General features: G+C 46.1%; 1 protein-coding gene across 3 annotated transcripts in view; it reads right to left on the bottom strand.

Annotated features, from left to right (window-relative positions):
- The window catches only part of SHROOM2 (shroom family member 2), a 206,126-nt gene extending 199,416 nt beyond the window's left edge, over nt 1-6,710 (bottom strand). The window contains exon 1 of one of the 3 annotated variants that reach the window (XM_083172583.1): nt 5,753-6,710. In XM_083172583.1, the coding sequence (XP_083028709.1) occupies nt 5,753-5,995 (243 nt within the window). In that variant the 5' untranslated portion in view covers nt 5,996-6,710. The remainder of the gene's footprint in view (nt 1-5,752) is intronic. The other 2 variants (XM_083172582.1, XM_083172584.1) reach the window with 2 other exon arrangements.
- Nucleotides 6,711-15,512: the final 8,802 nt, after the last annotated feature.

Here is a 15,512-nt window from a genome sequence, read left to right as displayed (position 1 = left end):
CGGCGGCCTTGAGGACAGACTCCTCACAGACAGCGCCTGCTCTGTAATCAGGGCTGGTGCTAGGGTGTCCGGCGCCCTCCTGCAAACCATAAATTTTGCGCCCTTTCACATTGCCATTGCAACAAGCTGCAGCCCGATTGTGGGATCATATGCAACATGCGATCCTATGGAGGATCTCGGGTGCATGTACATGTATGCATACACCATCTCAGTGCTGTGTCCGCAAAATGTGAGACACACTGTGAGAATCGCACACGTTATGGGCTAGATCGCATCACACGGCATGCATGCAATGTGTGTGCAATGCAATCCGAAAGCAGTACAAAAAGTATGTGCAGCACATACTTTTTGTACTGTGCGATGCCCGCGGGAGCGCACATCGTATTGCACGCTGCTATTGCAGCGTGTATGGCCACCTTTAGGCACATAACTCAGCCCATTATTTAAAAAGTGTCTAAATTAATATTAAAAAAATCTACAATTATTAAAAAATGTGTTATAAATATGTATAATAAGAGACTTACTGTTCTTCAGGCTGTTTAACTCTTGTGCAGTCCCTCTTCTTCTATCTGCGTAGGCAGGACGCTGAGGACGCCATTACACCCCTCTCGTGACTGAGGGGGAAAGGAGGGGAGAGAAGGAGGAGATGGAAGAAGAGGGGAGGAGATAGAGGGGGCGGAGTGTTGAGGACTGGCAATGGCACTGGCACAGCACACAGTGAAGAGGGAAGGAAGGGGAGGCGGCGCTGCTGCCTGGTTTTCATTAGATTGACAGCTGACAGGCACAGGGAGCAATGGGTAGGGGGTGGATCCGGACATGACATGTCATGCAGGCATTCACAGACAGTGCTACATGCCTCAGTGCAAGTGTCCGTGAGGAAGAGGGGGCAGGTCACAGGAGGAAGACAGTGTGTACGTGGTGCAGGGAGCTGCTCAGCCTGTCCATACTGCCGTCCACTGTCAGACAGGCACTGCGGGCACCGTGCAGGCTGTGTGCACTTGCAGTGCAGGGAGCAGCTCTTTATACTGCCGCCTGCCTGCTGTCAGACAGGCGCTGTGGGCAGTGTGCAGCAGGCAGTGACCGGGAGGGCTGAGGCAGCTTTAGCAGAGCAGGGAGGGAGACAGCGCCTTTTCAGCATGATGCCTCCCTGCTTTGCAGGATCTGCTGAGTGGGTAGCGCCAGCCCTGTCTGTAATACACACTGGGCCTTGTGCATCTCTGCACTCCCTTCAAACTGTCACTGACCTTACCACCTGACACTTATCTTGTGACCTTCTCCTGACATCTTAAGCAGCTCCCAAGGCTGCTGGGAAGTCACAGTGACAGGCACAATATATTGCTAGCAGGGTATTACAGCAGTCAATAGGTAGACCACAATTGGTCAGCAAGCAATAAGTCGACATGAGTTCTATGTTTTTGGTGTCTATGTTGTCATGGACACCGTATTAGTGTACCACTATACATGGCATGCTTCAGGCCATCTATGCCCACTTGGAATAAGTCAAACAAATAAAGATTCATTTAAAAAAAAAAACAAAAAAACCTTGTTTTGACCTTTCTTTGTGTCGACCTATTGCCTGTTGACCAATAGTGGTCGACCAATTGACTGTCAACCTAGACACTATCCACCTATCAACTGGATGCCAACAAAGTAGAATTGTTAAGTCCAGCTATGATAAACACTGTATATGTTTGTCATTAAAAAGGTCTTCAAAATCATGGAAAATGAAACCGAACACTCATACCTCAAGGTGCCCAAACATAGTATGTTTTGTGCGTTCTGTACTAGTTTGCATCTAGTTCAAATCGCATGTGATGCTCTACAAAAGCGTGCAAATTGAAGTAGATGCGATGCGATCTAGTACAGAAAGTACGGAGCAATGTGATATGCACTTACACTACTTATAACTTAAAAACGCATTGATCATCGCACCGTGCTTGAGCACCATTACAACTGGAGTTATATTATAGGGGCACTATTCGGTGTCCATCGAATGAACAGCGTGCAGAGGGGCAGCCGTTCCTGCGGGGGATGGGCAGCGTTAAAATGACACGCAGAGCTGCAAATTTCAACCAGAATAACCTTCCTTAACTCCATCTCCCTCACCTCCCATATCTTATCTCTTCCTCACCTCCCTTCTACTTATCTCTGCAACGAACAATCTGCCCCATCTCCATCATTACGGATCTCTGTCCTTAAAGTCAGTCTCTATCATCTCTGTCCCTAATTCCCCCCAAGGAAAGGGCGTAACTACCATAGGTACAGGGGGTGCAGCTGCTATGGGGCCCAGAGCTGAGAGGGGCCCACTTTGCCTGTCAAAGTATCATATGCTGTATACATTTTTCAGCATTAGGTGATAAATAGGGGCCCTTACAAAGTTTTGCTATGGGGCCCACATGTATCTAGTTTTGCCACTGCCCCAAGGTATGAGGAAGGCCCCCAAGTGATGGGTGGTGGTGTCTGCATAGGCTAGTAGGAAGGAATAGACCTTATCCTTGCCACAATGCGGAAGGGTGGTAGAAAGTCTGTAATTTTAATTTTCAAGTCAGTGGGAGTGGGGGCTCCCTGCCACTATACCAATGATGGGCAACCTGATACACTCCCTTAATAGAAGCAGGGAGAGCTCACCGGTATCTAACAGGGGCTGGCAGGCTGCTCTTTGTCATTTTGCAATAATAATAATATTGTAGTATCTGCTCTGGTAAGATGGTTCGCAGTGGTACTGATTATCAGAGATGATTGCAGGAAAAGATAAGTATTCCTGAATATCTCCTTTAAACAAATAAATATATTATCTTTCAAACGCAATATATTTGTATTTATTTAGCTTCTATTCATGAATGGACTCATTGATCAATGAAGGAGCCACCTGCCTGTAAAGACAGGTCAGTAGACCTTTTAAACATGCAAAATTATGATGACAAAGTAGGATGGAACTAAAGGCTGCAAGTGAAGTCTAGGAGGAACACATGGGCCTGTTGTCCGTCCCTGAGCCAGACACATGCTGCTAGAGATTATACAGTATAAAAGATTTAGAGCTCATTTACTTGCTAATAAACAAATGAAAACCATACAACATATACAATAAGTGTTATAATGCATGAAACTAAGAACAACTGGGATAGATAAAAGTACATTGCATGAAGGACACGGAAATACTAATGTAACAAGTAAACGTGTGTTTATTTACCTAGCACTTATACGTGACCAAGAATTTTTTTTCTACACTTTTATCCAATAATATATAAAGTATAGTAAGCATATATTCTTCTCCTTTTTACAGGCTTATCTGTAAAGCGCAACATTAGGCTCTCATACAGGAAGTTGGAGCCAACCTTTAATTTTTAAGTTTAGATGTTCCTTAAATCATAAAAAAAGTAAATTAATAAATGTATTAATAGAAGCATAAATATTATATTCAATAAATAAAAGAACAAATACTTTAGAAACATTTCAGGAATTAAGACTTATAGCGATTGAAAAACACAGACATTAAAAAAAATATATAATGTGAGTGCTTAGTCCCGCTTTATATACTTAAATAGCCTGTATTTAACAGAGGATTACTGCTACCAGTGATTCGAACCTTTGTCCCAAATGAATGACCATAGATTACTGTTAGTTTGATAGGTTACTTTAACACACCATTGCAAAATTTCCATGGAAATTGATTTATTTGTTTATATTTGCTTTACAATAGGGCATCTGTTTTGTCAGTGCGAGTTTCTCACTTCCTAGTAAACAGGCCCTAATGTAGTAGCTGATTACCTAGGTGTTGTGTGACTCAACAGATTGCAGTATCAGTACAAAACCTGCCCAATCAGACAAGTCTACGGCCTCTCCACCAGCCATGACAACTTCAATGTTCTGCACACCCTCAGCTAGGCCTGTGCAAATCATTTCCTCACAAACAGCAAGGACATTAATATAGCACTAATCTTAAATATAGCACGCCTACAAGGAAAATAATAATAAGATACTGTCTCTTCTCCGTCACACTGAGAAAAGGAAGGGTGTAGAGCGGACAGGCCTTCCAGACTGATGATTAGACATTGAAAGTTTTATCCACCCCTCTAATTATTTCCTTTCAAATATGTCGCTTGTAAAACAACACCATCCCTTTGAAGTAATATAAATGTGCAGATAGTTCTCCACTTTTGATGAAGGCTGAAAAGATAGTTCAAGTGGCAAAGATGGGAAGCAGCAAAAAAAAGCCATGATTGTCTGGGAAGGCAGCGAGCGTTATTAGGAAGATGTGAGATCAGACAGTGGAAATGTAATTAAATTATTTAGAAGATAACAAGCTTTTAAATAAACCTCTGAACAGATGTTGTATACACCACATGGTATATGTCAGAAATAGTTGCTGTTAATCTTATTGTGTCCAGTATGTATCCAGCCTTATTCCAAGACATTTAGGGGCCTATACTGTATGCGACAATAATGGTTACAGATGAATCCACAAAAAATCAGCTTTTCTGGAGGATTTCTACAATTTACAGTAAAGGCATGCAGCAATTCCCACAGTTGCCTATGGACACTGCGATAATGATACATTGATCAAGTTCGGATAAGGTTAGCTGTTGGAAGCCTGGCTCCTTTAGCTAATGCCATCTAAAGTACCTGCGGCCTATTAGTCCAGCTTGGTCTGAATCCAGAAGTAAAGTGATAGCGTAATATATCACTTTACTTTCTGGCCTTGTCTGAATGTGCGCTTTATGATGCTCACGTAATGGTGTCTGCACCGTAGTAAATAACGCATTACAATTGGCTATGTGCGGTGATAAGGAATGCTCATTTTCTAGGCTATAGCACAATAGTAAAAGAGGCACCTTCATTATTTGAAACTCTTTACAAGTCAGAGTAGTCAGTAATAGTGTTATAATATATACCATGTCATTTATTTCACAATGCTGTAGCTTTTACTGTAATGCTGGTACACACAAGTGATTTCCACGGCGGTGATGCAGGAGAACTATATAGTGCACACACACTGACCGATATCGTTCAGTGAAGTCACCCGCTCACTGCTTCGTACATGCAGTCGATGATGAGATTGTCAGATTGAGCACTGCGTGTACAGATGACAGGGGCCGGTAGTTAACGACCTGCGGCCATGCACATCTTTAATATTGATCAGCAACACTGAACTATCATTAACGATATCATTCATATCGGTAACGATATATCGCCCAGTGTGTACCCAGGTTTAAAAGCTAAGGAAAATTACCAACAGGTACAGAATATATAATGCCAATTCATGATTCTTTATTTATTTGGTACTTGTTATTTATGTAGAAGCAACTTGAACTTGCACACCCATTGTTCCAGATAGGGTTGCTTTCACTTAAGCACCAGGGGAGTGCTAGTACTACTAAACCAAACCCACCTTTCCACTGACCCAATCAGGTGGACCGCTGCCAGAAACCTTTGTGCAGATACACATAAAGTGACATAGGCGGCGAGACACATGGCTAGGTATGGGTGTGGGATGGTGATGGGGACTGTCAGGCTAGGCCTATGGCCTGATCACATTGGGTGGATGACAGGTGCATGAATATTGCATGAGCTAGGACAGGAATATAGAGTCCATGGTTTAAGTAGAGACTGTCTTAACATTATTTTTAGGAATTGGGAAGTACAGTGTAGTAAGTTACACAGCAATAAGCAGAATTCTTGAAACACTACTGAAAAGTTTTATACGCTATACATATAGTATTATTTGCATGCATAAATGAGGTAATCTTCTTACCTTAGTGATAATTAGCAGCTCTCCGTGTTCTTTACCACCTTTCAAGGTAAATCCCCAAGGAGCCCCACCAGTGAGAAATACATCCACAAATCTGCATCCTTCCACCACTTTCCTCTCCATCATCATGTTGTGCCCTCCTTGGTCCAGGCCCGGGGGAGTCCTCAGGACATCAGGCACATACCTGTCCTGCCCCCCTCTGCTCTCCAGGTTCTCCATGCTGCTGGGCAGGAAGGTCCCAGACATGTACTCCTGCACAGGTAACAGATACTGAGGGAACACTGCTCACTCACACTGCATAGCAGGTCAGGCTGAGGGGACACAGTGCTCTCCTGCCATCACCCAGAGAGGGGGGTTTTCTGCTAGGACGCAGTTTATTAGAACAGAGAAAGTTAGAAACAATCCACGTATCGCATTTATTGTGGCGCTTTCTGCAATAAACCGCACGCCGCCATACACCGAGTTATTCCTTGGACAATAATGATATTAACAGCTCCCTATGAGCAACTAGGAGACGCGGCTGCACATCCTCCACCAGCCCAGAGGGGGCGCTACTGCTGCTGCGCTGCCCCTGGGGGATCAGGTCTGGGGGGCAGGTAGCACATGCTCCGGTTCCAGGTGTTCCGGCAGCGCAGACAGTCCCGGTATCACTCTGCAGAGTTGTCCAAGAGCCACCTGTCCTGTCCGGGCGCAGCTGCAGTATCGGCGATCGCAGCTTGTCCGGGCACTCGGAACACAGTCACCCTCCTCCCAGCCGCACAGCTGAAACTGCCCCCTTCCTGGCCCGGGCTGCCGGTGTCTCTGCTCGGGACGTGCGAGAACTCCGGTTCTCTCCTGTTGCTTCCTCCCTCTCCCGGACACGGCGTGTTATTGTTATGTCAGCCGGAGACTGGCGACTGGGAGCCGCTGAAGGTGCTCACACTGCTAAATAATACAGCAGGAGACTCTTCCCTACAGGCTGCTCCCTCCCTTCCCCCCTCTCCTGCTTAGCAATCACTCGCTGATTATCCCTGGGAGAGAGAGAATGCGCGTGTCACTACTCTGCACTGCATGCTGCTACTGCTGCTGCACTGTATGCTGCTACTAATGCACTGCATGCTGCTGCTGCTGCTGCTGCTACTATTACTACTACTACTACTACTGCATGCTTCTGCTACAACTGCTGATGCTACACTACTACACTGCTGCTACCTGAAATTGCTATGCCTAGTTTTTTCTTTCGTTTCTTTTTTACTACTTGTCCAGAGTATGGGTTCATTGATTTCATTTATTAAAAAAACAGGTGAAAAGTAACAATTTCACCTACTTTTCTGTCAGTTAAGCAGGGCTATTCATTATACAGTGAATACAGGAGATACCAAGACTATCTCCTGCTTACATTTCTGTCCGATCTGGTGCGCTCTCCCCATACAATATTATGGTGCCTAAATTAGTCAAGCACAAAATATATTAGGTTTCTGTAGCTTGACTGGGGGAACCTTTTTTTGAAGCAGTTTCTACGGATTCTTCTGCCACTGTTTGTCTCCTTCTGCCAGAAGTTGCCAGGGACAGTTCCGGGTGTAAGTGTCAGGCCGCCACTAGGCACAATATTTTTGTCCCCCACCCGACCTATTTAACAATAGAGGGCACAGAGAAAGAGAGAATGGGATCGCAGAGATAGGGCGCACTGTGCGAGAGGGAGCGCAGAGGGAGAGAGGAACTCTGCTGCTCAGACTGCTGCAGGGACTGCCGGGCTGCTTCACCCTGCACCCGGAAGGTTCTAGGGAGGAGGAGGTCACTGATGGCTGCCCAGACATCAGGTGAGGGGGATCGCGGGGGGTCACAAAAAGAAGGCTTCCATAGGGTTACGCCAGCTCGAGCTGGCGTAACCACCCGCAGTGAAGTGGAGTAGGAGTGCAGAGAGAGGGAGCATAGCAAGACTGGACCCCATCGCTCCCACGATTCTCGGTTACCCCGTGTACCCCCTTCCTGCAATTCAGGAGGAGGGGGGGGGGTTGGGGGTTGGGTCTTCAGGGAGTCCAGTCTTAAGGCCAGTCCTGGAGTCTGTTAAGTAAAATATGTCATAATCAAAGTTCACATTTTCCTTGCAGCAATGTATAGGTTGAGTAGTGCGGCCAGTGCTGCAGACACCGGTGGTCTTATCTGCTATTTTAATTGTTGCATTGTGCTGCAAATAAATAAAGACAGAGAAGAAGCAGCAAGGGGTCTGGCAATCACAAACTGTGTGGATCTGGGGGCAGGGCCACACCTCAGACAGTGGGAGGGATGTACTGAAATGAAAATGCACTAAGAAGCCTTAGGTCTTTGCGCAGTCCTAGTTGAGAGAGATAGATCCGATCAGATCTCGTGCAGTATAAACCCAGAATTCCAGGGACTCGCGTTGATCGCAAAGGGCAACTCTTATCGAGAGAGTTACCAGGATTGATACCAAGTCCTGCTTTGTGATGTCACATGCAACCACTGGGGGAGATTCTCGAAACTAAAAATGCGGTAAAAACCCTATGGGTTACCGCAGCGGGTACAACAATAATTTGTTGTACGGTGGCCTTTTCAGGATGTATTTAACAAAGCCAAGTTGGACGTAAATGATGATGGTACTGCATGATGTCTTGCAGCATATCCAATGGTACAGTTCAAGGGATGATGGATTGGGCATGCAAAATATATATCCAACTTTCTGAGGAGAAACATGGATGACCAGTGTTCAGAATACCGACGCCGGCATCCCAAAGGAGGGAATCAAGATAGGGGTCAGGTTAGTATACACACCCTCACCCTGCCCCACCTAACCCTCCTCCACATCCAAACCCTAACTTTCCATGTTAGTGCATAACCCAATACCTTCGACATCTTGTCAGTCAGGACTCCAACACCTGAATCCTCTCTGATGTTGAAATTCCAACACAGGTCTCCTGGTGGTAGTTGGGATGCCGGAGTTGGTATTGTGAACACTGGCCCCCCAACTGCAGGGCTGTTGAATGGGGTATGGATTGTTTCGTCAACCTAAAGATGGTCGACAGTCATTAGGACGACACCACTGGGTCAACATACTGCAAAGTCGACAGGGGTCTAGGTTGACATGGGACAAGGTCGACAGGGGATTAGGCCAACACAAGCATTAGGTCGACATGGTCTAGGCCGACAGTGAAAAGGTCAACATGGGGTTTTTCACTGTTTTTGATCCGAATGTCCACAGTCGACATGGACACAGTTTTAAGTGCACCGTGTCCCCGCGCATGGCTCACTGCGCTCGCCATGCATCGGGCATGGTGCATCGCTGCGCTTGGCACACTATTTTATTCTCCCACTACGCCCTAGTGGATGGTAGGGCATGAAATACAGCCTGTCGGCAGATGTTGGCTCAAAAAACAGTGAAAAACCCCATGTCGACCTAATCACCTGTTGACCTTGTCACATGTCGACCTAGACCCCTGTCGACCTTGCAGTATGTCAACCCAGTGGTGTCAACCTAATGACTGTCAACCAACCGACCGTATCCCGCTGAATGCATCCTGTAAAGAGGAACATTTCCATTCACCGCCTTGGATAACCAGGAAATGATCAGCTTATAATTAAATAGACAGTGCATAGAGACCATTCTGGTGCTTATTATACAAAGCAAAATACATTCTGGTAGTAAGAATGTAAAGCAGTGACCCTTCTTGAGAACTGTAAACAAATATGAGTCATTTTCTTGGAATCTACAGAACCATTTATGGTGGATAGTTTACAAAACAGCCTCTCATTCTATTTAGCAGCATACACAAGAGAGCACCGTACGAATTATCATTAGCAAGTAGAATAACATTAGGGACATTTGCCAACTATATATAATACCAAATCATTGCAAGCAGCCAACTATGAAAATCAGTGACTGAGCAGGCTGCATATATGATAAGCATGGGCTGCCAGTCACATACCCTCCAACATCTGAAGAGCAAACAGTTGTACAAATTCAGAAAGGGGTGTGGCCATGGTTAAAGGGGAGGTGACAACGCCCCCTTAGTTGGAGACTGTACAGTCCATACAAAGGTACAGTCCATACAAAAACGGTACTGTACCTGCCAAAAAGGTACAGTTAAAGGGTATGCAGTCAGGGCCGAAACTAGGGTTTCCGGCGCCCAGGCCAAGGCAGTCATTTAGTGCCCCCCCCCCCTCTGACGGGGGGGGGGGGGCAAATGACCGCCTTGGCCTGGCGCTGGAGACCCCACCCCCGTTCACCGCCCCGCTGACACCATAAATTACCTCCTGTGAGCAGCCAGCGGGAGTCCGGTGACAGGCAGCGGGGTTCTGAGTAGCCGCTGTAGTGGCAGCTTGACTCCGTCCGTCTCTACTCTCTTTGCCGGACACTGATTGGCTGAATTCAGCCAATCAGCGTCTGGAAAGTCTTTTCAAAGTCATCACCCGCGCTTCCCGCCGCCGTGCTAGTAGGAGAGAGCAGAGACGGACGGAGTCAAGCTGCCGCTACAGCGGCTACCCGGAACCCTGCTGCATGTCACCGGACCTCCGCTGGCTGTCCCCGGACTGGACAGCGCCCCCCCCCCCCAGCGCCCGGTGCGCGTGCGCCCCCAGCCGCCCCCTAGTTACGGCCCTGATGTAGTCATAGGAATCTATTTACTAAGCCTTGGATGTAGATAAAGTGGACAGAGATAAACAACCAGCCAATCAGCTCCTAACTGCAATGTCACTGGCAGTGTGACTTTTCCCACTAAAATGCGTCTTATTCACAAAATGATGTGTCTTATTCACAAAATTGGCGCAGAAAGGTCGGAGGGCCCTGGTAACAAAAAGGGGGCACAGCCACAGGACAGGGCATGGTCTCCAAGAGGGGGTGTAATCATGCCCCTGTGGGGAAAACAAAAACCCCAAAAAACTTTAATTTGTGCGGGTGATTCCTCACACACACCCAGATGGAGATAGATGACAGGCTGCCGCTGCAACTGTCACTCTCCCTAACCCTAGCACAACATGCGGCAGCATGCCATCTCTCCCCCACTGCCTGGCTCCCTGACCCTGCAAGGAGGGAGGGGGGTGTGGGACCTGTGCCCCCCAACAGAGCCAGGCCCGGGTAAAAAGTACCCGCCCCCCCCCTCTCGACGTCACTGATTGTGTGTGTGACTGCAGCAGGGATGCCTACCCTCTCGGAATGGCAGGGAGGGTCCCAGAAATTGGGTCACCCTCTCGGCCCCCAGGAAAAGGGGGCATCCCTTCCAGAGAGCCACCGGCTCCTGTGACACCCCCCCCCCCCCAACATTTCATAGAAAGTAAAATTTGACGGCAGATAAGAACCACTTGGCCCATCTAGTCTGCCCCCTCTTAAACATGTTACCTCAAACCATATTTGATCCTTATTGCTTTGTAAGGATACCAAATGACACGAATTGAGTCATTTTAGCCCCGCCCACCACAGTACAATACCTGAAATAACGGCATTGCTTGACGAGGGGCGTGGCTAAAATGACGCATCTGCACTGGTCATGCCCACAAATGAGTAGCCCCTTCCCATGGTTCCGCCCATATTCCATCTCTCTTGGCAGCCCCGCCTCCCTGAGATCCCGGAGAGGGCAGCCAGAAAGTAGGTAAGTATGGACGGCAGCTGCATCTGCACACAAAATGCTGTGTTATATTATTTTACTGGAAAAGCTGTATGGGCATAATTTTATTCAGCAGATTGTGTGTTCTATTTGATCTCTACGAGTACGATACATTTTAATGGAAAAAGTTGTATGCAAAGACGCTTGGCGATACCAAGGCATGCCATGGCATAGAACGTCTAGAAGGGCTGTTTAACATGCAAGGAAGCTAGATGAATGTGTACACATCTGTATAGGACACAAAAGCAGTTTTGGCAGCTTGTGGTGCGCACATTTTGCCCCAGTTTGGCATTCGGTAAATATTTGGGATATATGTATGAGGATGTAGGAAGACTGTGCAGCAGGGAAGGGAGGAGAGGGAAGTGTTGTCAGTAGGGGTCAGGGACTACATCTAACTGGCTTTTGGTACTGTCAAGCTATGGTATTGTAATGTGACATAAATAAATAGACAGGATGTTTGCTGAAGCAGCCCTGACAATAATACAACTCACACAATAACACGTTTAGGGTTCGAGTCCCTTTTAAGAAAACAAAAAGTTGAAGACTACAGCAAAATAAGGATGGCGGTATAGTGGAACGTTCTGCACTCAGCAGAATTCTATCATAGGAACCCGGTGTTTATCCTGTTATGCTGAAACATTGCAGGCAGGCTGTGTAAACTTTATGCCACACAGCTGCAAATATGCTCTATGGACAATATCCTATTACCTAGTTATCCTGAAAAGCTGGCATGAGCAACTCTTATCAGGGATTTGTTTTGCTTGCCTCAGGCAGGCGAAGCATAACCTCCGAAAATAGACCCGTTTTCATCTGGGCTGGTCAAAAACACATAGGTTTCACTGAACTGTTTGTGTTTGTGTGAAGTGACTAAATAGGATAGCCCGATAAAAAAGTCTAAAAATAGTAATGGTTTAATATGGGTGATCTGCTATGACAGTAGGTTTGTCACGCTCTCAGAAGCACCAGCTGGAGAGTAACGGAGGCTGGGTGCTTAAACGTATGGTGGTTGCATCCACGACAGAAGGGAGTGAAACAAGGAGGATAAAATATAATGAATTTAATGAAGATATTGCAGACAGTAATAATGATGATAAAAGCGGTATATGACAAGTATGCAAATATAAAGTCAATTGTCCAGTAAGTTATTATAATAGATGATGAAGCTTGGTCCTTGAAGAATATTGCAATATAATTTGAAGAGTGGAATAGAATATAAACCGGAGTAGTAATTAAGGGTTGCAGAAGGAAGATTGGATGACTTGAAGAACGAATGAAGATTGTATTGCAGATTGGATGATTGGATGACGGTTGGAGGATTGGATGAAGGTTGGAAGATTGGATGATTGGATTAAGGTTGGAAGATTGGATGAAGGTTAGAAGATTGGATGATTGGGTGATGTGGATGATGATTTGAAGATTGGATGATTGGTTGCGGATTGGAGGATGATTTGAAGATTGGAGGATTGGATTATAATAAATGAAGATAACTGGAGAAGAGGAATCCTTGCAGTATATGGTCGTGGCTGCTGCCAGAGGTAACCTTTGGAAGTGACCGTCGGGAGTATAGCAAGGTGAGACCCCTTTGAGGATCTAACCTCGCTGTCCACATAGGCGGTAAGCAGAGTCCGGTGGTACTTGATGCAGTAAACAGCCAGCAGGATCTTCTCCAGGGGAAGCTCAGGATTGTAGTGGGAACTACAGAGCCAGGTGAGAGCGGAAGCTCAGGATTGTAGTGAGTACTACAGAGCCAGGTAGGAGCAATGATGCTACGGGATCGACATCATTGTACTGACTGCTGGACTAGCCTGAGCAGCCAGTACTTACCAGGTGAGCTGTGCCGGGATTGGTCAGGCAATCAGAGAGGGAGGTGCTTGAGTAAATGCTCAAGCACCGGCATTTACACAGACACAGACCAGGCACAAACACACATGGTGATATGCTACTCATGTCCTGCATTGAGCTGGAGCACAATACACCAGTGTCACCACGCGATGACAACACGGCCACATGTACCCCAGTGGAGCCAGAGACATAGCAGAGGTGAGCGCCATGGTTTCTAGTGCACCTAGAGGGTCCAGGACTGGGCACAGTACAGGGGTCTTTAGGCAAGTGCCATAGTGGATGTGACAGTACCCCCTTTTTAAGAGTGGCCCCAGGACAATCTCTAGGCTTACTTGGAAATTTCATGTGAAAGTTATTTACCATCCTGGGAGCGTGTACTTCAGAGGCATTAGTCCAAGACCTCTCCTCCGGTCCGTAGCCTTTCTAGTCAATAAGGTACTGTAACCTCTTGTACCGGATGCGAGAGTCCAAGATATGAGCCACTTCATACTCGATGCCCCTATGGGTAAAAACTTTAGGAGTTTTAGGCAGAGCTCGATGAAATCTGTTTAGCACTAAAGGTTTTAATAATGAAACATGGAAGGAATTAGGAATCCTTAAATAATTTGGCAATTTCAATTTACAGGCAACTGGGTTGAGGATTTGAATTATCGGGAATGGCCCAATGAAGCGAGGAGCAAACTTCATTGATGGAACACGTAGACGAAGATTCCGGGTAGACAACCATACCTTGTCGCCTACTTTCCAAGTAGGAACAGGTCTTCTCTTCCGATCCGCAAACCTTTTATACCTTTGTGAAGCCTTCATTAGAGATCTCCTGACTTTTCCCCAATGTTGTCGAAGCTGCTGGAGAGATAAAGTTACCGCTGGTACTGATGTCACCGGTACTTGCTGGAAATCAGGAACCCTAGGATGGAAGCCACAGTTAATGATAAAGGAGTAGAAGATGAAGACGAATGGTATTGATTATTATGCCCAAATTCGTCCCACGGCAATACTTCCACCCAATCATCTGGAGAGGAGGAAACATGTAGTCGAAGGAAAGTTTCTACGTCTTGATTGACCCTCTCTGTCTGACCATTGGACTGCGGGTGGTATGCTGTACTGAAGTTGAGCTGGATTTTGAGAACTTTACACAGGGCTCGCCAAAATTTTGCAACAAATTGTACGCCCCGATCGGACACAATTTTCTTCAGGTAACCCATGTATCCTGAAAATTTCTTTAATGAATAGATCAGCTAACTTGGGCGCTGAAGGTAGACCTCGTAAAGGTATGAAATGAGCCATCTTAGAGAATCTGTCTATGATGTATAACCATCTGATGGTGGGAGATCAGTGATAAAGTCCATTGATAGATGGGACCAAGGTTTCTTGGGAATGGATAATGGTCTTAGTGGACCAACTGGAGCAAGATTGGAGGATTTGTGCTGAGCACAGTGAGGACAGGAAGCAATATAGTCTTGGATATCTTTCTTTAAACCTGACCACCAATACTGACGTGACAGGAATTCGTAGGTTTTCTGAACCCCTGGATGGCCAGAAAACTTAGAGTCATGAGCCCAACGAAGAATCTGTTGTCTTGAGTTAGACTTGACAAAGGTTTTACCTGGAGGTACCGGAACTTGCGCAGTTGTTACCGCAAAGGCGAGTGGATCGACAATAGGACTTCCTTTATAGGATTTTGCTTCTCCCATAACCTAGACAATGCATCCGCCTTCCGATTTTTTGCTCCAGGAGAAAAGGATAATCTGAAATTAAATCTTGAAAAGAATAATGCCCATCTGGCTTGACGGGGATTAAGACATTGAGCATTTTTTAAATACAGCAAATTCTTGTGATCAGTAATGATGTTAATAACATAAACTGCCCCTTCTAAAAGATACCGAGACTCCTCTAAGGCCATTTTAATCGCTAATAATTCTTGATCCCCTATAGCATAATTCTGCTCGGCCGGGGAGAATTTTTTCGAGAAGAAGCCACATGGGTGCAACTGTCCGTCAGCTCTCACCTGAGAAAGCACTGCACCTACGCCAATGGCAGAAGCATCAACCTCGAGAGTAAAAGGTAAAGCGACATCTGGTTGAGTCAACACGGGTACCGAGATTAATTTTTTCTTGAGTAACAAAAAGGCATCAACTGCTTTATCATCCCATTTGGAAGGTTTGGCATTTTTGCGAGTGAGAGAAGTTATTGGGGCAACGATGGTGGAGAAGTCCTTAATGAATTTCCTGTAATAATTAGCAAATCCAAGGAATCTTTGGATACCTCGGAGAGTATGAGGACGGGGCCATGATTGAATGGCTTCCACTTTTGCTGGATCCATCTCT

Source organism: Crinia signifera, chromosome 2 (assembly GCF_055691185.1).
Source record: "Crinia signifera chromosome 2, ASM5569118v1, whole genome shotgun sequence".
Lineage (NCBI taxonomy): Eukaryota > Metazoa > Chordata > Amphibia > Anura > Myobatrachidae > Crinia > Crinia signifera.
Note: the sequence above shows the minus strand (reverse complement) of the source record. Positions and strands in the feature narration are given on the sequence as shown.